The sequence below is a fragment of the Haemaphysalis longicornis genome, unplaced genomic scaffold, assembly GCF_048455015.1.
Source record: "Haemaphysalis longicornis isolate Haplotype H1 unplaced genomic scaffold, Haemaphysalis longicornis Haplotype H1 scaffold_1, whole genome shotgun sequence".
In the NCBI taxonomy this organism is placed as follows: Eukaryota; Metazoa; Arthropoda; class Arachnida; order Ixodida; family Ixodidae; genus Haemaphysalis; species Haemaphysalis longicornis.
This window is the reverse complement of record NW_027526203.1, coordinates 247,262,882-247,286,931: the sequence shown is the minus strand read 5'-3', so window position 1 is coordinate 247,286,931 and position 24,050 is coordinate 247,262,882. Positions and strand designations below refer to the sequence as shown.

Sequence of the window (24,050 nt, the reverse complement as noted above, 5' to 3'; positions counted from 1 at the left end):
CCGAACTGCACTGCGTGTCCTAAAAAAACCACTCCTCAACCGGTTCCATTCAGGTGATCTGGACGCCCGCTCAGGCTTCAATGGAGGGCAACGAGCAGTACGCAACAAGCCAGTGGTTTTACCCCTCAGGTTATGGAGCTGCACGAAGACAGTCAACCACTTGTCTCGTTCAGGGACATAACCTAGCATTATCGCCTTCAGAGTCAGACCCTAACCTTGCCTTACCCTGACCTTTCAAGAGAACAACAAACTACCCTACGGCTCATACAATGCGACTCCTTCCCGCACCCTCTTCACTTAATGCACCCGAATCGCTACGACGCTGAATGTAAATTTTGCTCAGAAGTAGGAATACTACGCCAAATAATCGGGGCGTGCGACTTTAGCCCTGAGCACCCAACTCTCTTTCAGTCAAGTACCCAAAAAGAGCAATGGGAGATGTTGCTGTCCAGCCCCTCTCTGCCTACCCAGCTTCAGCTTGTGGACAGAGCACAGGCGGCGCGGACTGAATATGGGCTACATTGAAGAAGGAACCAGTCCCCTAGGCCGCCCTCTGGGCCGTTCAGTAATCGGAATAAAAGTATTTCCCCTCCAACTCCTCCCCCTGCTCCGTCTCTGCCGCCGATCTCGTCGCCTCCGTTTGCGGCGGCAGAGACAGAGAAGTGACATCGTGTAACAGCGGGTTTGAGCTTTCTTTAATTTTATAAGAAAATAGTTTCCACTCATGTGCTACACATGTACAACTCAACCGACCACCGTTCACACATCAAGCATTGATTTAACCTTAGCAATGAATGTCTCTTTCAATATCGCTTTGAAGTAATGAAGGATGTGGTTAAGTGCATTTCACTTGTCTCTGGTTTTACTATTTGTAGAGCCACGTGAGTGAATTTAAGTGGCGTCGTGTGGGTAATCGTTGTGGGCGCCGTTTACAGCTTTGCTTTCCAACCACATTCGCAGGGTGGATTGGCGCGAATTTTTTGGGTATGTTGAGACCGAGTATGCCGAGGTGGGGGACTGTGGGTATTGCGAGGTTGTTGATCGTTAATTCCGGATCGGTGATTGGGTCTGTTCGTTTTTTGTAAGTGGCACAGAGAGTGAGGAGGGCGGACTTCTCTGGGGCGCATTCCAGTTCACGAGCTCGGAGGTATGTTTGAGTGACGTGTATTGCTTCCTGAAGTGCGTTTTGTTGGGCGCCGGTGCAGCCGGTGGGGACCCACAAGGGGAGGTCGTCAGCGTAAAGTGCATGGCGTAAATTGGGGATTGCTACGAGGAGCAGCGGCAGATCTTTCATAGCTAAGTTGAATAGCAATGGTGAAACGATGGATCCTTGTGGGGTTCTTTGGGCACCATTGCGAATGGGTCGGAACCGAGATGCCCAATGCCTATGGTTGCTATAGCGGAAGAACGACACAATCGAGACCGGGGCCATGGCTGCCCTTCGCGGGGATGATCACTTTACTAACAGGGGCGCTTTCATGATGATTATGATGAATGGCGCATACCCAGCGTGAGATTTAACATCCTCCCGCGAAAATGTTAACGGAAGAACGACGCAAGGCAGACCGTGAGCATGGCTGCTCGTTACGGGGATGCTGGCCGAATACCGTTGTACACGAGGGTCATTGTTCGAGGGTCATTTGGCTTGCCTGCAGTGCCTCTTGTACGGACTCTACTGCCGGGCGCCTGTCGTGAGTTCAAGGCCGAGCGCAGACAGTTAATGGTACAATCTATGGTTTCTCGGTAAGCCAATGCGTCAGAGTAATATCCCTCAACCTCATCATTGTCCAGAAGCTCTATAATTTTCTCTTCAACTTCATAAAGTGCAGTGTCCTTACTTTCCAGGAGGTCAATAGCCTCTTGAAGGTCGTGAGGAGTCGCTGAGACGGCTTCAATAAGATCAGTTGCTGCCTTTAGCAGTCTAGTACTTGCGTCGCGAAGGATACGTTGATGCCGGCGCAGCTTATCGATCGCACGCATTCGGTCGCTCGTCACTACGTGGTTAGTGCCAGCCATGCTGACCTCCGGCTGAGGGCGGGGCTAAGCAGCGTAGTAGCAGTCAAAGGAGTGGGGTTCTACAAACCTCAAGCCGGAGGGGACGTCGGTGGTCTCCTTCGCCGCACGTGTTCATTCTCCCAGGTTTCGGCACCAGAAAATGTTAACGGAAGAACGACGCAAGGCAGACCGTGAACATGGCTGCCCTTCGCGGGGATGATCACTTTACTAACAGGGGCGCTTTCATGATGATTATGATGAATGGCGCATACCCAGCGCGAGATTTAACATCCTCCCGCGCCCTAGATGATCGATGGGTGAACAATAAATTCGCAATCCTAACATTTTGGTTTTTCTGTCCATAAGGTAAGTCCTTGCCGCGCGGTCGGGGAATGCTATCCCCTCTTTCGTCTCCACCGGTGCTTGCGCCGTCGTGCAGATCTCACGACAGCCAAGGGTTGCCAATGTAATGCGGACCATAACCAGACTGTGGGTCCAGTTGCCTCAGAATGTTGCAGTCCTTTAGCCGTGCAGTTCTTGTGGCGAAGTCGATGTCTTGCAAGTCTTAATATTTTGGTGAAACGGTTGCTGTTGCGCAGGGAGTCTAGTGGTGTTCTCATGCCGGCTTTGTGCTTGCCTTCCATTCGTTTTTCCTCTCCTGACGAGATCATTTTCCTGCTTCTTGTCAGCTCAATGTATGGTTCGGATGGTTCTCCACCGGGCCTTGCTACCTCCTCGCATGGGGCAGACGTGACACGCCAGGGTTTCTCGGCTATCCATACTTCGCTGAGACGGAACACCTCAGATTCGCGCCTGGGTACAACGTGTAGCAATCCTCCGTTGGTTAGAGTTCGCCGGCTTTTCATTGCTTCCAGTAAGCGTTTGCTCTTCACTTTGTCTGAAAGGAAGATACACTCGATATCGCACGGTGGTGACTCTGCCTTCTCTCTCTCATCCTTGAAATCTCCAGGGTTTTCGTTGTCTGTTTGGACTGCAGCTTCTGAGTCGTCCTTGAGTGCGGCAGGCGTAGCCTCGGGGTCTGCACCCCCTTCTCTCGTTGGGATGTTCGATGCTCCCTCGTAGCAGGCACCCACTTTCAGGTCCTGTCGTTCAGCCTCGTCTTCTGCCTTGCATGTTGAAGCCTGAGCTGCAGCGACAATTTTTTTCTTTGCGGAAAATTCGGAGACGTTTGCGGGAAAATTGGTTTCCATCGTCTTTTCTTTGTCTGGTGTGGGTAAGAAGCGCTTCCTAGCATCGCGCGTCGCGTTAAACGAAACGGGTCCCTGCATGACCATCCTGGAGCCGTTGTACTCTGACAGACCTGCTGGCCTCACGCTATCCCGAGTCGATGTTCCATACGTCGTCATGTGCACAACACGGTGTGCACTCTCCGTTCGTTTTCTCGGCGTGATAGACGTGAACGACCGTGTATCTGTCAGCTCCATCTCGGACATATCCCTGTACTCGCGCGTAGTCCTCTCGAAAATGCTTCCAAGCCTCTGCAGTTCACGCGGCTCAACCTTAACTGTGGTAACATGGAACGTTGGCAAGGTAACCTTCGAGGTCGATGAAAGTGAGCGCACTTCAGAGGGGTCGCTTCGTTGCGTTGCCGGCCGAACGCCGTCGAACACAGAAGTCAATGGGAGAGGGCAAATTGGCGTGCCTGATGTGCCGTTGGTGGTGGCGGTCACGCAGGGCGACCTTGAGACATTCAAAGCATCGCGCAGCCATACGAGGGTACGGCATATCTCTTCTCGGCAAGCCAACGCGTCGAAGTAGTCCTGGTGCAGTTTGTCACGGTCAAGCAGTTCTACGATTCTCCCTTCAATCTCGTACAGTGCGGAATCTTTACTTGCAAGGAGGTCAATGGCTGCTTGCAAATCATAGGAAGATGGAGAGGGGGCTTCCAAAAGCTCATTCGCTGCCTTGAGCAGTCTCGCAGTAGCGACTCGAAAGATGCATTGCTGCCTGCGCAGCTTATCTATTCGACACTTACTGTCGATCGTCACTGGACGGTCTGGGCCAGCCATGCCGACCTCCGGCTGAGGGCGGGGATGATCAGCGGAAACAGCAGTCAACGGAACGGGGTTCTGGGTACCTCAAGCCGGAGGTGACGTCGGTGGTCTCCTTCGTCGTGTGCGGTCATCCTCCCGGGTTTCGACACCAGAAAATATAGCGGAAGAACGACACAATCGAGACCGGGGCCATGGCTGCCCTTCGCGGGGATGATCACTTTACTAACAGGGGCGCTTTCATGATGATTATGATGAATGGCGCATACCCAGCGCGAGATTTAACAGTTGCCGTGCGGTTGGTCAGAAAGCAAGCGATGTAGGAAAATGTACGTTCGCCGTAGTAGGTAGAGGCAAGACCTTGCAAGATAGCATGATGTGTTAGGTTATCAAATGCCCCTTTGATGTCTAGGGCTAGGATTGATTTGTTGCTCTGATTGTTCAGGTTGTCCAGAACGTCGTTTTTAATATGAAGTAGGATGTCCTGGGCCGATAAGTGGGGGCAAAAGCCGCACATTGTATGTGGGAAGTGCCCGTTCTCTTCGATGTTTGGTGATAGTGTGTTGTGCACCATGTGCTCAAACAGTTTTCCGACACACGAAGTGAGAAAGATGGGGCGGAAGGTCTTTGTAATGAGCGGTTTGTTGGGCTTGGGTATGAGGGTGATTTCGGCGTGCTTCCACTGTGCGGGAAGGTTTCCAGCCTGCCCATGGGAGTTGAAAAAATTAGCGCCAATCCACCCCGTGAATGTGGTGGGAAAGCAAAGCTGTAAACGGCACCCATAACGATTACCCATGCGACGTCACTTAAATTAACTCACATCGCTCTGCAAATAGTAAAACCAGAGAGAAGTGAAATGCACTTAACCACACCATTTATTACTTCAAAGAGATATTCTTGGTAAGGTGGAAACAATGCATTATGCATGAACGGTGGTTGGTAGAGTTGTATTGGTGTAGCAGAAGAGTGGAAACTTTTTTTATAAAATTAAAGTATGCTCCAACCCGGTGTTAGACAATCTGACTTCTCCGTCTCTGCTCCGCGGACGGAGGCGACAAGATTTGGTGCAGAGAAGGAGGAGGAGGAGGAAGAAATACTTTTGTTCAGATTTCTAAACAGCCCATAGTGTAGCCCTGGGGAGTGATTCCTTCTTCTGTGGGGCCCATATGCAGTCCGCGCGGCCTGTGTTCTGTCCACCCGCTGAAGCTAGGTAGGTAGAGAGGGACTGGATAGCAGCATCTCCCATTGCTCCTGTTGCGTAGTTGACGGAAAGAGAGGAGGGTGCTCAGGGCTAAAGCCACACACCCCGATTACGGCACGGAGTGTTCCTACTTCTGAGCAAAATTTACATTCAGCATCGTAGCGATTCGGATCTATTAAGTGAATACGCGTAGGCTGTGGGAAGGAGCCCAGATTGTTTGAGCCGCAAGGTAGTTTGTTGTTCTCTTGAAAGGTCCGGGTAAGGCGAAGGTACGGTCTGCCTCAGAAGGCGATAATGCTGGGTTATCTCTCTGAACGTGACAAGCGGGTGACTGTCCTCGTGCAGCTCCATAGCACGGGAGGTAAACACGCAGGCTTGTTGGGTGGGCGTATTTGTTGCCTTCCATTGAAGTGTGAGGCGGTGTCCAAATGTGCTGAATGGAACCGTTTGTGGAGGGGTTTTTAGCACGCGCAGTGCAGGTCAGGACACCCAACCCGATAGGTAATTCCAGTAGGCTTCCTGGGAATCGTTGACTACCCTCCGAACCTCTGGATGAGTGAGAGCCAAAGTTATGGCTGCCTCTTCTGCTGCCGTCATGTTTTGGGACCTAAGTGAGGTACATGCAAGGAGGTTGGTTCTGGAGGTAGTCACGATGATGGCGTATTGCTTCCCTCGATGTTTGGAGGCGTCAGTGTAGATAACTGCATGATCCCGACCGAGGAAGGTGTTTAGCGCTTGAGCGCGTGCTTTTCGGTGACCCTCGTCATGTGAGGGGTTCATATTTCTATGCAAAGGGAGCATCTTTACTGTTATTCGCCAAGAGTCTGGGAGCATGTCAAGCGAAGTGAGATTCTAGGCTGCCCAGCCAATCTAGTGAAGCATGCGGTTACCCACCGCAGTTCTGAGTCGGATCTTCTGGTTAGAAAGATGGCCTTCGTGTTGTTGAGCCCCGTGCTAAGCAGCCTCTGTGTGGACGCACTCATGAGAAGACCAATGGCCTGCTCGACCGCCTTTCTAATCATTATATAAAGCATCTCTATCTCTTCCTTGTCAAGAAGAAGACAGGGGGTTGACGTGACTCTCGAGAGGACAAAAGCTTCAATTAATCGAAAGGTACCCGATTTTTTTAGGCCTCGCTTCTTGGTGGCAACTCATGTGTATGTGTATGATTTGATTAATGCTGTTTTTGAGGCGCTGCAAAGAGACGTCACTCTTGGTGTTAGCCTCGAGATGTAGGCCCAGGATCTTGATGCTCGGGCTTGGAGTGATGGCCTGGCCATAAAGGAGTATTTGAATGTATTCCTTGATTTGGCGTGAGGGCGGACGACAAGGAGCTGTGATTTTTTACGTGAACACTGGAGGCCGCAGGCTTTAGCACATTGGCGAACCAGAAGTGAGATGCCATGCATTGGTGTGAGCTTCCTTTAATTTTTGTAACTGTTAGCACATGAGCAAGGTGCGCACAGGGCCGTTAGACGGGCGTGAGTGGTCGCATGACGCTTTCACGTGGCATTCAGCGAGAACGCAGGGGGTAAACCCGTAGATGTGCTTGGTGAGTACACCACCTGTCTTCCCCGTCTTCGCGTGGGCTCGTAGCTAAATCGGTAAGACAACGGGCTCTCGCTTTGTTAGTGTATTAGTTTCAGGTTCGATTCCCGGCGGTGCCAGTAAATTCTTTTATTTGTTCGCTGGAGTTTTCTGGTGACACCAACGGTCGCGAAAGAACCCTTGGGGGGTAGAGGTAAAAAGCTTTGCTTTAAAATTCCAAAAGCTTTTCAAGGGCAACGTACTCAAGGTTGCGGAGGAGCTTGTTAGGTATCCGGTCTTTTCTTAGGGCTGTGTTGTGGGTTAGATGGTGAACGGCTGCTTCGATTTCCCCCATGGTAAAAGGTGCTTCCATGTCTGGATTGGGTTTTCCCGTGTATGACGGAAGTGTCAGAGTAGTAGCGGAAATGGGTGCTTGAAGCGGTTGCTGAAGCTCTCGCAATAAATCTGATTCTGTACCCTGGTAATTATGTATCAGGCGCTTCAGATGGTATTGGGTGGTGGATTTTGATTCCTTGCTGCCTAATAAAGATCGGAGTAAGTGCCAGGTGCGGCGGGTGCCGAGCGTGCCTTGAAGTTGGTTGCAGAACTCGGCCCAGGTTTGTTGGCTAAGTTGTTTAGCGTACGCATCTGCCTCTGCTGTGATTTGAGCGATGCGGATGCAAAGTTTCTTATTGGTTCTGTTCCTTTTCCACCTTCAAAGCAGGCCTTGTCGGGCATCCCAAAGATGGAGCAGATGTGCGTCAGTGTCTGGGGTTTCTTGGGTTAAGGCAATTTTTTTTGTGTGCTTCTTCGCCGTGTCAAGTAAACGTTGGACCCAGTCATCTAGCTAGATTAGTCATGGAGTCCGCAGGAATGTCATCTCGAAGGCCTTTCCAATTAGTGAGTCTGTCGGTGCCGATGCGTTGATTAGCGTGTCTTGCGTGCGCAGTTTCCAGTTTTATAATATGGTGATCGTTGTCGAGTGTTTTGTCAAGTCGCATCCACGTGGCACTCTTGATATTATATGTGAAGGTGAGGTCAGGGGTGGTGTCTCGGGAGATGCTGTTGAAAATTCTTGTCGGGAGACCTCGAATGTTGCACAAATGCAGAAGGTTCTGAAGTATTGCATCATATAGTGCTTTGCCTTTCTTGGTATCTTTTAGGTATCCCCACGCCGTACGCTGCCGGACGGTTTTAAGGAGTTTGTCGATGCCGGTAAGGGGTTTGTTTGGCGGACTGTATATGTTAAGTACAAATAGGCTGGCTTGACTTTTCTTGCGTGGAATTATTTTTATAAATGCATAGTAGATCTCAGTTGGCAAAGTGTGGGATTGGGCCGTTTGGGTTGACTGTACCAGGATAGCGGTGCGGGAGCCAATGCCGGTGACATGTGTGTTGTAGCCGCGCAGAGTAACAGTGTCATAATCTGTTTCTTGCAATGCGGTGACGTCGGGTTTGTGCCGTTGCGCGTAGTAGTTGGTAAGTGTAGACTGCTTGTTGCGGTAGGACCGACAGTTCCATTGCCACAGGGTGAGTGTGGATGGGGGGTTGCCTTTTCTGTTACATGTCATGGTCGGATTGGAGGGTCGATGATGTGTCGCACAGTTCGGGGGGTATATGCCGCCTCATGGGTTTCTTGCGTACTTTTTAAACCAAAGCTTTTTACCTCTACCCCCCCAAGGTTTCTTTCGCGACCGTTGGTGTCAACAGAAAACTCCCGAACAAATAAAAGAATTTCCTGGCGCCACCAGGAATCGAACCTGAAACTAATAGAGTACCAAAGCGAGAGCACGTTGTCTTACCGATTTTGCTACGAGCCCAAGCGGAGACGGGGAAGGCAGGTGGTGTACTCACCGAGCGCATATACGTGTTTACCCCCTGCGTTCTCGCTGAATGCCACGTGATAGCGTCACGCGACCTCTCGCGCCGCTGTGCGCTCCCCCCCCCCCCCGGCACGTCTAGCGGCCCTGCGCACGCCTTGCGGTTGTGCTAGAAATTGCAAAAATTAAAGGACACTCACACCAACGCATGTCATCTCACTTCTAGTACGCCAGTGTCCTAAAGCCTGTGGCCTCCAGTGTTCACCACAAAAATCAGAGATCCTTGTCGTCCCCCCTCACACCAAACGACACATTAAGGAACACATTCGAATACTCCTTGATGGCCAGCACAGAATGTAACTCCGCTTGATGTACTCCCGGACTCTTGGCGACAAGAACTAAAGATTCTCCCTTTGCTTAAAAATATGAACCCCTCACATGACGGGGGTCGCCGACGGGGACGGGCTCAAACGCTCGACCCCATCCTCGGTGGCGATCATGAAGTCGTCTACACAGAAGCCTCCCAACATCGAGAGCAGCAGTACGCCACCGTCGTGGCTACCTCCAGAACTAACCTCCTTGCGTGTGCCTCACTCAAGACCCAAGACATGACGGCAGCAGAAGAGGCAGCCATCGCCTTGGCTCTCCCTCAACCAGGGGTTCGGAAGGTAGTCACCGCTTGCCAAAGCCTACGAAAATTACCAGTCGGGTTGGGTGTCCCGACCTGCACTGCGTGTGCTAGAAAAACACTATTCAAACGGTTCCATTCAGCTCATCTGGACAGCGCTGACGCTTCAATGGAGGGCACCGAACACGCTTATCAACAAGCCGCCGCTTTAACCCACCCCCTCCCCGGTTATGGAGCTGCACGAGGGCAGTCACCCGCTCGTCACGTTCAGGGACATAACCCAGCATTATCGCCTTCAGAGACAGACCCTACCTTCGCCTTACCCTGACCTTTCCAGAGAACAACAAACTACCCTACGGCTCATACAATCCGGCTCCTTCCCACACCAGACGTGTCTTCCTTTAATGCACCCGAATCGCTACGACGCTGAATGTAAATTTTGCTCAGAAGTAGGAACACTCCGCCACATACGCGGGGTGTGCGACTTTAGCCCTGAGCACCCTCCTCTCTTTCCGTCAACTGCCGCACAAGAGCAATGGGAGATGCTGCTGCCCAGCCCCTCTCCGCCTACCCAGCTTCAGCTGGTGGACAGGCGGCGCTCACTGTGGAGAAGGAACCACTCCCCTGGGCCGCACTCTGGGCCGTTCAGAAATCTGAATAGAAGTATTTCTTTCTCCTCATCCTGTTCCTCCTTCCTTCTATGCCGCCGATCTCGTCGCCTCCGCCCGCGGCCGGCGGCAGAAACGCAGAAGTGAGATCGTCTAACACAGGGTTTGAGCTTCCTTTAATTTTGTAAAAATAGTTACCACTCATGTGCTACACTAATACAACTCAACCAACCACCGTTCATACATCATGCATCGATTTAATACTTACCGAGAATAGCTCTTTGAAGTAACAAGGGTGTGGTTAAGTGCATTTCACTTCTCTCTGGTTTCACTATTTGTAGAGCGATGTGAGGGAATTTAAGTGACGCCTGATGGGTAGTCGTTGTGGGTGCCGTTTACAGATTTGCTTTCCAACCACATTCACATGCTGGATTGGCCTGAATTTTTTTGGCCTTCTTATTTTCCTCCAGCAAGTGTAGCCTTTATTCCAGGTTATTAAGGCGTTCGTCGAGGCGTTCGCCAATGCCGCGTATAAGAGGCGCTCTAAGTGGCTGACATCGACTGATGCAGGTGCAGCAGCATGTGGGATGGCGGACAAGGGCTCTAAGCTTTTGCTGGCGACTGGGGCGCCTGAGGTCAAGGATCCTGTTTCTGGGTTTATGTCGGCTGGGGGAGTTGGGGTGCTGAGTGTTTGCTGTCGAGTTATTTGTTCCGTTTGAGCGAGGAGCTGCTTGATGCGATTTTCAAGGGTTGCGGTGCGTTGTGCTGTCTGTTCGAGCTGTTGTTTCAGCAGTGCATTTTCTGCTCGAAGCGTCTGGATAAGGGTGTCGGGGGGTGGTGTGGTAGTGGGTGGGGCAGGCGCAGCGGGTGTGGGGAGGGGGGGGGGGGGAAAGATGTACGAGCTGTGAGTGGTGGTGCAACAATGGCTGACCAGCTTACTTGGGGAGTGGTGTTGATTTGGTTGGCAGTCTGCCTTTGCTGCTGGCTGGCATCGTAATTAGGTGCAGGTCGATGTCTGTTCTGGCTGGGGAATTTGTGCCGTAGTTGTGCGGTGGGTGGCGGCGGTCGTAGTTTCTTTCTGCACTCTCTGTTGGCCGTGAGGTGATCTAGTCCGCAGAGCTGACACATGCGTTTGCAGTCAAGGTCTGGTTGGGGGTCAGGCGCGTGGCATCACTGGCAATTGGTGACGTCGGGATTGGGGCAGACATCTCGTCGGTGTCCAAGTTCACCGCAGAGTGTACAGAACTGTATGGTCTAGCGGTAAGGGCGACAACGGGTTAATAGGCCATACGCCTTGATGTAGAATGGGACGCCAGCGCCCTCAAATGGGATTAGAGCTGATGTGGATGTTCCGAGCATTCGGGCGTGCAGTATACGTGGGCCCTTTGCTGATAGGGTGTAGGGGAACTGCTCGTTGGTGGTGTTGGGATCGAGCCCCGTTATTACCCCTCGAGACGTGCCGGGTAGTGGTTTAAGGTAGGGCAGTACTTCTTGTGTTGTTCCCCCAAGCTGTATAGAGGTAATCTCGTTTAGTGCAAGGGCGGAGGCTTCGTCGGGGGTGCTCGCAATGATTAGGTTTTGGGCAGCTTGGGTTTGGATTGTGACACGAACGTAGAATGCAGCTTCGGGTATGTTGCTTGCCTGCTGGATGCCCTGGGAAACTTGGCGATCACTCCATGAAGCTACGCGAAACCCGGCTTGCGGTCTGTAGATTATCTTGTAGTTGGAGTCCGCGAGCAATGGTTGTGGGACGCTACGCGGGGGTGTCCGACGTGTGGCTGCCGGCGTTGTTGGCGGCTACTTGCGGGGGTGGCGGTATCGTATTTGCTGTCATGGTCCGGGAGCTGGGATGGATGAGTATGGGGAAAGCGTGAGGGGGAAGGCGGCATGCCGAGGGTGGTGCGCGACACATTGTCCGCTGCGGGAAAAAGCCTCTACGAGGTAACGCCACAGCAGCGCCAGTAGCGCGCCGTGCACGTGGTGTGTTCGCCGATGACGCGATCACTCTGCCGCTGCAGCTAAAGCGAGCCGCCCGCGCAGAGGCTCATGCCGCGAATGCCAGAACGCAGAGATGCGCGCCTGCGAAGCATCAGCTGTGCGCCGTGGTCGAGAAGACTCTGCAATTCGCGCTGCACTCAAATTTCGCGTTAGGGAGTATCGTAATCGTCAGCCATTTTTTTTTTCATCTTCCGCTATCTGTGCCTTGTGCATAATGCGCAGTTCCAACTTCCGGGTGCATTGAATCATGAAGTCCTTAGCTATATATACCCGTGCATTTACGAACCTTTGTTATCGAGGCTTATTTGCCCTTCTACAGTTCCGACGCGAGGTATTTTAGCTCAGAAGACATGCATTGGAAAAGTGGAAGGCGCACGCACGCGAGCGCTACTGGACATTTATTTCCCAGACACCGCCTGACGAGTACTTATTGGAAAAATTCTTACCGCGCATAAAAATGGAGAGCGACGAACGACCACCATAGAGTTCTTTCTCTGTGTGACAACTGTCTGTGCCTTCGAACAGTATGCAGAAGATAATAAAGCTTTTTTTTCTGTGATAATGTTACCGAGGGCGCACTGACGCACTCATCCCTTATCTCTCCCATTGTTCGGGATTCAATCAGCTTTAGTGTTCGAGGCTGTTGAGTCTATTTTGCCACGACTATGTTAGCATGCAGGGCAGGACTGCGGCCACCATCCGCTTTATTTTTCATGTTATTGGAGTGCTCTCAACGCGGATCATTAAGGAAATTTTGTCCCGCGCATTTTATACAGCATTAAGGGCTAAAATGTGTTGTCACATGCCTATCGACCAAGCCCAAAAATTTAAACTATATATATCTTGAGAAGCCAATGTTCACTCGAGAGGCCGATGTTCGGGGCAACCCTTTATTAGGACGTTCGACCGAAGAACAAGCGGATACAGACGATGATGATTAGTATCTACAGAGATGAGGACGAAGTGTTGACGTGTCGGATATAATGGCGATGGTATTGTACAGATGAAGAGGAAGCACCGCAAACATCCAGGTTGCGTATTTCCAAACGCTTCGCTGCACATAGCACCCACGTGATATGTCTGTTCGTGCAATGGAAACGGTGATTCTACGTGGTCCTGTGTTGCAGTCTTTCTCGTCCGTTGTTACTAGTCAAAGTTTAAGCGCTATACATTCAAACTCGTGTACTGCCCGTCGCGCGTCCCGCACGCCTCGGCCGCATTTCCGCGTTCTGAGCAGCCTTAGCACGGCCACCGGTGTCACTGGACGTAGATTCCCTCCGTGCAGGAGCTTTATATACAGCGCAACAAGTGCTACTGCCTCATCGTCCTTTTCTTTTCGGATATCCAGTCAGTGCGTGATCCCTTACTTTTGTTGTGCGCCGAAGCTAGAAGTTCTAGCTTCGTTTTACTCTCCCTTCATTCTACCCTAATCCACTGCTGCCTCGCTGCACTGCACTTACGGCACTGGTAAGGACATTCCTTGAAGTGGCATCGCTCTCAAGGACCCAGTTAATGTCATGTCCACTTACGAAGTCATAGTTGCCGTTAAGGGTTTTTCGCAGCTTCCAGGCCAATGGCATGTGCCAGTTAACGAAGGGGGGAACAAAGTTGCCGCCGGTTGCAGGTTACTTCTTTGACTGAAGAAAGCAGGCTATAAAGTTGTCTTTTTGTACCAGTGGTGACCAACGGGGGGGGGGGGGGGGGGTAGAAGGTAGGGGCTATCGAAGGGGTAACCTCTTTCATTTTGAAGGTAATAGCGCACAGAAACGGGGACCAAGAAAGGAACACACGGACAAGCGGATAGGTGCTTGTCCGTGTGTTCCTTTCTTTGTACCCGTTTCTGCGCGCCATAACCTTCAAAATGAATCAGTTCCAACCAGGCCGGCTCGCAGTGTAACCTCTTTCACCAGAGGGGTTACAGGCACGCACGCATGATGCAAGTGCGACACCTAACTTCTATCCTGCAACAGTATTCTGCTTTCTAGACTTATTGACAGCTACAATTCCCAGTTTCAGACTATCTGATCGTCCGCGTTATTTAAGTTCTGCAGTTAGTGAATCCTTAACTCCATGTTGCTGTTCCGGGTTTGATATTAGAGCAAGACAATTGAAGCACCCTACGAGTTTTCTTTTTTTGCGTATACTCTGGATGGTCTGAGTATGACTCTTGTTTCACAGCTGAAAAAAACCCCTCGCCCTCTTACACCACATGATTTCTTGTCAAATTTCAACTGCTCCAACCTCCCTAACCGCGCTAACTGCATCGTTGGTGGCTCCAGAACACCTTCAAATTTCTGCGCACGCTTACATGTCTCTGTCCTATTTGATGTTATTTTCGCCGCAAACGTGAGCCTCCCGCAAACTATTCCGTGCGCTTATTCTGCCCGCAGGCAAATGTGGGGCAGGAGGAGAATTTCGCTGCCGCAGAGAAGAAAGCCAAGCAGATCGGCGCGAAAAAGGTACGTGGAAACTTTATCTCTGGGGTCCACGCTACTGCTTGGCGCGTGAACTGCAGCTGCTCCCGCGATTAAACACAAGGCACATGCGAACGATGTGTTTTTCCTAAATAAAAGTTCACCCAAATTGAATTACATTGCGTGTACGCTCTACGCGGGGTACACTTCCTAACCCCGAAAAAGCTTCTCTATATCATTGTCTTGTCCGATCGTATGTGGACGCACATGTGGCACTTGTAGTGCGCAAATTAAGCAAATAACAAAAACGTCTACCGAACTACGGCAACTTGTTGCGATACGTATCGTCCATCGCGACTCTTCGATACAGTACCACTCTTGTTACGACTACAGGCAACAACCGATAGGTTGTTGGCTATAGCCGGTATTTAGTGGCGTGGAATGTGTGCTGTGTGTTTACGCCGAGACGCAAGGGAAACCCGAGCCGACGGCGCGCAGCCGGCGGCTCGGCCCGACGCAGGAAATACGAGGGCGCGACCCGGGGAGGGGAAGCGAAAAATAAAGGCACTCTCAGACTGAACGCCAGACGTGTCGGCTGTACGTTTCTCGCGCTCCGCGAACACTACATGGTGGCAGCGTACGTTCGAACCTGCTACGAAGGCACCGATGGAGGGGTCGCAAGCCCAGGAAGGAAAAATGGCCATGTCCAGTTTTCAATGCAAGCCTCCGGAGGAATTTACTTTCGCAAGCCCAAGTGAGTGGCCGAAATGGAAGCGGCGTTTTGAACGTTTTCGCGTCGTGAGTGGCCTCGCCTCGAAATGCGCGGTGGAACAAGTCTACGCATTGGTCTACTTTATGGGCGACAAGGCAGAAGACATCTTTGCCTCATTCAAGTTGACAGAGGAACAGAAGAACAGCTACAACGATGTTTTGCAGGCGTTCGAGAACCACTTCGTAGTTCGAAGAAATGTCGTGTACGAAAGAGCGACATTCTTCAGAAGAGAACAGCGGGAAGGAGAAGGTGTCGAAGAGTTCGTCACTGAGCTACACCGACTGGCCAAGTTGTGCAGTTTCGGAGAACTGCATGACGAGATGATCCGGGACCGGATAGTAGTGGGCATCAGGGACCGCAAGCTGTCTGAACGAATGCAGCTGGATGCGGAGCTTACCCTCGAAAAGGCCACCAACATGGCGCGACAGTCTGAAGTCGTAAAAGAACAAGCTGCTACGCTCCACGGAGATAAGGAAGGAAACGTGGACAGAGTCGGCCAGACTCGTAAAATGACTGTACCTCCAAGAAATTGGAAGGGGTCTGCAAAACGAGACAAGAAGCCGCCTGAATCCGAAGCAAAGCAGTGTATGTTCTGTGGCTACTCGCAGCACACTACAGGGAAGTGCCCTGCACAAACCGCGACGTGCAACAAGTGCCGCAAAAGGGACATTTTGCCAGTGTCTGCAAAGGAGGAGCATCAGTCCGGGAGATCGTCAGTAGCAACGATGCATTTCTCGGAGCCGTCTCATCCAGCTGCGACGACAAGTGGATGGCTACTGTGGACATCAATGGGTCGCCCGTCACCTTCAAAGTTGACACTGGAGCTGATGTGACTGTGATTCCTGTGAAAACGTACCGGAGATATTTCAGGGATCTTCATCTCCAGAAGCCAGACAAGGTTTTGAAGGGACCCAATGAGCGACAACTTCCTGTTTCCGGCATGATAACGGCAGACATGTCATACCGCGACACGTCGATGAAAGGAAGCATCTACGTTGTGGATGGTCTTCAGATGCCTCTCCTGTCAAGGAAAGCTAGCGAAGAACTAGGCATTGTAAAACGTCTTGATCAAGTCATCATTCAGAAAAGCGAAGCTGTCAACCCACAGGGTGAGTTTCCCAAGCTGTTCTCCGGTCTTGGTAAAATTAAGCTCGCATACAAGATCAAGCTTAAAGAAGATGCTGTACCGTTAGCGTTGACCACTCCTCGAAAAGTTGCCATACCATTAATGTCGAAGGCCAAAGCAAAACTTCAAGAGATGGTTCAGCTTGATGTTATCGAGCCAGTTGAGGAGCCAACAGAATGGTGTTCTGGAATGGTCATTGTTCAGAAACCTGACGGAGATGTACGCATATGCGTAGACCTGACTGAGCTAAACAAGTTTGTAGAGCGAGAAGTTCACCCTCTGCCTGTCAGTGAACATGTCCTTGCGCAACTTGCCGGAGCCCAGTACTTCTCCAAAGTCGACGCCAATTCAGGATTTTGGCAGTTTGAGCTTGCGGAAGAGTCTCGAAGCATGACCACGTTCATAACGCCATTTGGCAGGTACCGGTTCAAGAGACTACCGTTCGGAATCAGTTCAGCGCCTGAATTCTTCCAAAGGAAGATGTCACAGTTTTTGGATAACCTGGAAGGCGTCGTGTGTAACATGGATGATATCCTGATCTACGGCAGGACACAAGCAGAGCATAACGCCCGTCTCAGAGCGGTTCTGGAAAGGTTACAGAAACATGGCGTCACGTTGAACCGTGAAAAGTGCGAGTTCAATGTTCAAAGGGTAAATAAAGTTCTTGGGACACATCGTTGATAACCAAGGAATTCATGCCGACCCGTCAAAAGTGCAGGCTATCATTGACATGAGACCACCATCAAACACTCAGGAGCTGAGAAGGTTTCTCGGAATGACAAACTACCTGATGAAGTTTGTCCCGAACATGTCAGAAATAGCTCACCCCATGAACGCTCTTCTAAACGCGAAAAGCGAGTGGGTATGGACCTCAGCCCAACAGAAAAGCTTCGAACTGCTGAAGAAAAAGCTGTCTGAAAGTCCAGTTCTATCAGTATTCGACCCAGAGAACATGACTGTAGTTTCAGCAGATGCCTCATCGTTCGGGTTAGGTGCAGTTCTGCGACAGAAGCAGAAAGATGGAGTCTATCGACCTGTAGCGTACGCATCCCGTAGCCTGTCAGAGACAGAAAGGAGGTACGCTCAGATTGAGAAAGAAGGCCTTGCTGTGACCTGGGCATGTGAGAAGTTTCAGGAGTATGTCACTGGATTACAGTTTACCATTGAAACTGACCATAAGCCGTTAGTTCCGATTTTCATGTCGAAACATTTGTCGGATATCACTCCCAGGCTACAAAGGCTGAAAATGCGCATGATGCGTTTTTCCTATAAAATGACACATGTGCCTGGCAAGGACCTTGTTGCTGCTGACGCTCTGTCTCGACAGCCGCTACCTCACCGAGATAGCACTGAGCTTGAAGAAGAAGTTGCATGCTACGTTAGAAGCGTAATTGCCAATCTTCCGTCAACTGACAAGAGACTTGCGGAAATTCGACGAGAGCAAGCGGCAGATCCAATTTGCAGCAAGTTGAGCAGCTACTGCAATGATGGATGGCCAGACCGCAAAGAGCTCCCTTTCGAATGTAAAGATTATTGGCAGCACAGGTCAGACATAGCTGTTCAAGATGGCCTTCTCATGAAAGGATCAAGGATTATAATTCCTGGGCCCATGCGCAAAGAAATACTCGCGAAGATACACCAAGGACATCAAGGAATTGTTAAGTGTCGAGCAAGAGCCCGAGAGTCGGTATGGTGGCCGGGTGTATCGACAGAAATCGAAGAGCTTGTTCGCCGATGTACACAGTGCGTTAAAGAACAGGGATACAGACATGAGCCGTTGATGCCATCTGATTTTCCCGATCGATCATGGCAGAAAGTTGCCATGGACATGTTTCACTGTGGAGGGAAGAACTACTTGCTTGTGACCGATTATTATTCAAGGTATCCCGAGATCGCCCTGGTTCCGAGTATGACAGCGCAAGAAGTTATCAAGCACGTGAAGTCTATTTTCGCAAGGCATGGTACGCCTGAGACAGTTTTCAGCGACAATGGACCTCAGTTCAAAAAACTTGATGGCTCTGCTTTCCGCCAGTTCGCGGAAGAATGGGGCTTCGAACACGTAACATCAAGCCCCAGGTTTCCGCAAAGCAATGGCTTCGTTGAGGCAGCCGTGCGGATCATAAAGAAGAGCCTACAGAAAACGGGGGACAGTTATGATGCTCTTCAGGCGTACAGAGCCACGCCACTTGCAAATGGCTTTAGCACTGCGGAGTTGTTAATGGGACGGCGTCTGAGAACGTCTGTTCCGGCAGCGTCTAGTTCGCTAGATCCCGCTGTTGTCGACAATACAGCGCTCCGGGCGTGGGAACTGCGCCGAGCAGCCCAGCAGAAGAGAAACCACGACAGAAGGCACGGGGCTCGGATCCTCCGTGATTTAGAGCCGGGAGAAACTGTGTGGATAAAGAACCAGAACAAGACTGGAACGGTGCTTTCATCGGCGGGGTCTCCGAGGTCTTACATCGTGGAGACAGACACAGACCAACTGAGAAGGAACCAAATCCACTTAGCCCCAGTCCCTGAAGTTGAGGTTCCAGACTCATCGAATGAATCAACGCCTGGGAGAAACCCGCCAGCTTCGCAAGATGCAAGGAGACGTGAGGTGGGAGAAGCGCCGGTTTACGACGACCAAAAGCCGCCAGAAACAAATGAACCCCAGGAGAGCTCATCCACCCCACAAGGCTACAAGACACGGAGTGGACGTGTAGTCAAGCCTGTCCAACGCTTGTGAAAGGGAAGGCTGAGAGGGGAAGATGTGCTGTGTGTTTACGCCGAGACGCAAGGGAAACCCGAGCCGACGGCGCGCAGCCGGCGGCTCGGCCCGACGCAGGAAATACGAGGGCGCGACCCGGGGAGGGGAAGCGAAAAATAAAGGCACTCTCAGACTGAACGCCAGACGTGTCGGCTGTACGTTTCTCGCGCGCCGCGAACACTACAGAATGCATGCAGGCAACCAAGTGTGCGCCGCCATATCTGTGGCCAGGCGTCTGTTGCTAGGCGACGTTGTGCGCACGGCCCGCAGATCAAGCACCCCTCTTCTCCTCCATGCAACCGTGCGAGTGCGCCGTCACTCGTTACGTCGGGCTCCGCGGGATGGCGGTACTTGTCCATGCTAAGCACGACTGTGAAACACATGACTGTGTTTCACGTTACAAACTCTACCGCTCAAGCCTGGATCTCCAGAAGTCACTCACGGGTCGGGCAGCCACAGTCGCCGAAGCTCTACGGTCTTCGGCAACCAAGCTGCGCTAACCCTTGGTTAAATAAAGTGTTATCTCTCTCTCTCTCTCTCTCTCACCAAAATTATTGCCTCGAGTTCAATGTGAGTGGGATTAATAACAACCTGTTGACGCCACCGTTTAGAATCGGATTGGAACGGAGCAGATGACGCACGCCGGTGTTTATTTTCTTCGGCGTGCGGCCGCAGTGGCCCAAGCCGCGCCGTGACCGTGGCGCATCGGCCATGTCTGTGGCCGTTTCAAGTGTTGCCATGCGAAGAAATTGACCGCTAAACTTTTCAATGAATACGTTTATAGGTTGTTGCCAAGAGCAACGAGGAGCTTCGCAGCCAGCTAACGCCACGATGGACGTATCGCAACAAGTTGTTCTAATTATGTTGGAACATTCTCGGCAATACTTTGTTTGCATTTCGATTGCCATTACATTGCACTGCGTGCGTGGCCCGTCACGTAGATTCCGTTGCGCTGCGTTCTGTCACGTATTATTTCGAGTTTATGTTGCCTACGTTGACCGTTTCCAGCGCTAGAGAATCCTTACAGAGTAAGCATGCTGTCTTGTCACCGTGGAGTCACGGTGGCCGGCGCGGGAAAACAACAGGCCGTCGTATTTAAAGGCATGCCGACGCTAAAAGGCTAACCAACAGTTTATTTCCCACCCGGACGTGTAGTTTCGTCTACACGGCAAAAAAATGTTAGCAGGAAGTTTAACCTTACATACGTTAGACGCAAAAAAAAAAGAGAACAGATAGTCTATGACGAAAACCATCACGCGGTCGGGATTATGTTAGTACACGCGTGCAGATGCTACATTGCTACCACGACGATCATTTTTGCTTTATAGTAAACATACTTCAGGTCTTGTTAGCCATCCTTTAATGCGGTAAGCGAACCATGAATGGCGAAAAATATACCGACCCTGCTTATCAGTGGCGCACTCAGGTAATTAGTTGAGTCGAGCGGGACGGGGCGGATGCCGAAATGAAATGCTAGGGAAGAACATAAAAGCAGAAAACAAACTGTAAAAAAGAAAGTTGAACACAAAATAAAGGTTTAGAAATTCGGTTGTAGCAAGCGTACTGAACACAGCATGGCCATTTTTTTTTCTTTCGGAGTATTGAAAAATGGCTGATGGGTCATTGTGAAGGCCGACATCGAAGCCGCATATGCCTGGTGTGCAGCCTGTGGCAGAAAAATAATCATCAGCTGCTATATAGTGATAGCCATTTGATGCCTCGTCCATCTCCTACCCTCCCTCTGCGTGAGCCAGTGCTGCTTACGATGACTTATAAAGAAAGGGGTGGTGTGGGCTGTGCACGTAAAGTGTTATATTTAAGGAAATGTTTGCAAGCCACAAAAATACGACTAATTACACGTTATGTTTGAAATAACTTTGAAGTTTAAAAATTCACAATTATCTTCAGTTGGCTAAAACAGTAAAATAGCGCAGCTCGTAAGTTGCCGCGTCGCGGAAGTGTACAAAAGCCAATAAAGCGGCAAGACATGATAAACCAGTTGTTTCGGGCTCAGGCAGGCACCGCCACGAAATCCTCTTTCTCAGAGCGTTGCCTAAACCTAATTGAAGTAGGTACTTAATTGAAAATAAATGATACATGTTCTCAGCCACAAAATGGGAGAGAGAGAGAGAGAGAGAGAGAGACTCTTTATTACAGAGAAAGCAGAGAGGTTTGCCAGCATGAATTCGCTGACATACTACTCTGCGGGGAAGGGGGGAGAAGGAAACAAAGGAAGAAGGTAGAAGAAGAGTAGGAGACAAAAGATAAGAAAAAATAAGTTCTCCAAGCAGCACCTACAGCACTGCCCATCCACAGTGACGTCACCGCACCCCTTCGAGTTCAGCCGTCTTAAACGCAGCGTGCGAGCGAATAGCCGACTACAAACAAATAGCCGACTACAAACGCTGAGCAGAGCATCGATGTCCCGTCCCGTTCGCACGCTCGCTCCGGTCGCAGGTGGTGATGGAGGACCTCCGTCGCGAGTTCGTGGACGACTTCGTGCTGCCCGCGGTGAAGGCGGGGGCCGTGTACGAGGAGCGCTACCTGCTCGGCACGGCATTGGCCAGGCCCTGCATCGCCCGCGCTCTGGTCGAGGTCGCGGTGCGGGAGGACGCCGCTTTCGTCTCGCACGGAGCCACGGGCAAAGGAAACGACCAGATACGCTTCGAGCTAGCCTGCAGTGCCTTGCGACCCGGCATCAAGGTACCAAATATGCGGGACACCCGATTACTAATAATAAGGTGCTGCGATTTCAAGCGGAACCTGTGTTGCTGCCGCCGAGGTATTCTTAGAGCAGCCAAATAGCCGGGTGGTCACGTGTGTGTGGCCTGCAGGGCATTCACCGATGTTCTGTGACGACGACGCTTAGGGAGTCGTCGTCACAGCGTCGTCGTCGTCGACGCTTAGAGCGTCGTCGTGACTACGACGCTCAGAGCGATGTAGCAGGGTGGTAACGTGGTGCATGGCGTCACGGAGCTACCGCAAAACCCATAGAGTTAATACTACTGCAAAACCCCAGGATATATACACCATTTTCCTTGCTAGAGATGGGCGCCGCCATTTGCTTTTTCTGACCGGACGCTAGCGCCGTCTATGAAGCGACCGCCGAAACCTCCGCGCTGGGCTGTTAAGTGCTCCGTTATTTCCGTGCGTCGGCTCGGTACCCGTGCATTACCTAGTGAACCGTAGTGGTTTGGCGTTAAGTTAGCGGTTGTGGTGCTTGTGTGTGTGTGTGTGTGTGTTTTGTTTTGTTTTCATCATCTGCGGACGGATTTTAGGTCCTAATTAGCTGCAGAGCGTAAAATGCCGTCCCCGGCTGCTGCGAGCAGCAGTAGCAGTGTGGTGGTGGTGCTGGTGGTGCTCCGCAGTTCCGCGATGCAAACGTACCGGTATGGCACCGACTGACATAGAAATCGATATTGGGGAGTAAATACGTGTATTTAATGAACCCGTGCTTGTTATGTTCACCGATTAGTCATGTTTACGGAAGCGCGGGCGTCGAATACGGAGCGCGCACACCATATGTGGGCCACGGTGATCCGTGCTCGCGATGGACTTTCGACGAGGCGATTGCTACGCCGTTGACATTGAAATGCAATATAATCTTTCTTAGCTAGACTTATGACGGTTACTGACGAAACGAAATTATCTGGGCGGAAAAATAACACGATCGCACAACCAGTCAAATTACTATGCGAAGGTAGTAATTTGACAGAAGGGTCGACGTTCGGGCGAGTTAATATTGATTGTTCATGATCGTGATCATGATAGACCTAACTCTGCGCAGCGCATGTGGCATGTCGCTCGGAGCCCACCTTTGTGAAACCGCTGCTTGCGCCACAAATGCTTTACGCGACCAGCAGTAACTGTTTTGTAATTGTAATACTTTAGATTCCGTGACAACGCAAAAGGATTAGAAGCTTTTCCGACCGCGTTGTGAACAGGTTGAGCTACTTTCCAAATGCAGCGTTCACGCGTATCTCGAGCTCCGTTTCCACATTGGACTGCCTGCTTATCCTGCTATCGACCAGCAGTGTGCGATGGAGAAAGTTATCCTTTCATATATCGTTTGGCAGTGTAATGCGTTGTCCTGAAAAAAAAAAGTAAACAAAATGCCGTGATTTTAAAGGTTAGATTAGATGAAAAGGGGATTGTTTAATGCCAATCGGCTGCAATGACCAAACAATATATGGTATTTTAAATGGACTACAAGGAATCAGAAGTTATTGTAATGTTGTATTGTATCGGCGCTCGTGAAAGATCCCCAGGTGGTCAAAATTAACCCGGAGCCCTCCACTATGGCGCGCCTCATCACCCATGAAGCGTCGGCGCGTTAAACACCATAATGAATCAGTTAATCAATCAACCAACCAATAAATCAATGCTGTATTGTAAAGAATAAAGTTGCTTCTAACATTTCAGGGGGTTCCGTTCCCTGTCGCAGCTTTGCGTGTGATAAATGGATTTTGATCCGTCTGCTTGCCGTCCAAGTGCACCCAAGTTGGTCGTTGGTACAAAGTCGTTGCGATTTATCAACGGAATCCACATATATCTCAACGCGGTGTGCGTTGGGAAGCGATGCAGCAAAAACACGCCGCAACCGCACTGCATTTTCTCCAGGCAGTGTCGTGCCCACGGGTGCTGTCAGCGACTGTTTCTCGCTTTCCGTGGTTGTTCAATAACCCACCACCGCGCAGTGCAGACCAAGCGATGTTTGCGCCTTGAACGGCATCGCAGCATTGCTTAAAACAGTTTAAATTTCCGCAAAAACTAAGCACGCGGTGAGAAATACTCCTGTACTACGCAGCGGAGCACACCGCGCCGAGCGATGTCGGCCGTCGAGAGAACTGGTCTGAGAGTATTTTCCTCCTTTCCCGGCTGTATATACACCCTTAAAAGCTGGGGCTTTAAAATACGCTGTAAGTTGGTCTAAAAAAAAAAGAGGCGAGTTGCTAACGTGGCCACGCATGTATACACATAGCACGAAAAAAAACTGGCAAAAGAAAAAAAACAAAGAGGACGAGGGGAGGGGGGATATAATGAAAAGCTCAAGGCGCCGAAATACTCAGGTAAGTCTAATGGGATATATTCTTTGCCCACAGCTGAATCTTTCCTTGTGGCCTATACACAAGAATTTCCACTGTGCACTGGGCGCCGCTATTTTTTAACGACCGGTGCGCCATCTGGCGGGCATTTCTTG

The 24,050-nt window shown here is 50.9% G+C and overlaps 1 protein-coding gene across 2 annotated transcripts in view; it reads left to right on the top strand.

Moving 5' to 3' along the window:
- LOC144143603 (argininosuccinate synthase-like) overlaps positions 1-24,050 on the top strand; it is a 200,824-nt gene that overhangs the window by 111,117 nt on the left and 65,657 nt on the right. For both annotated transcript variants that reach the window (XM_077675444.1, XM_077675434.1), the window contains exons 3-4: positions 14,180-14,248; positions 21,308-21,553. In XM_077675444.1, coding sequence (XP_077531570.1) covers positions 14,180-14,248; positions 21,308-21,553 — 315 coding nt within the window. The remainder of the gene's footprint in view (positions 1-14,179; positions 14,249-21,307; positions 21,554-24,050) is intronic.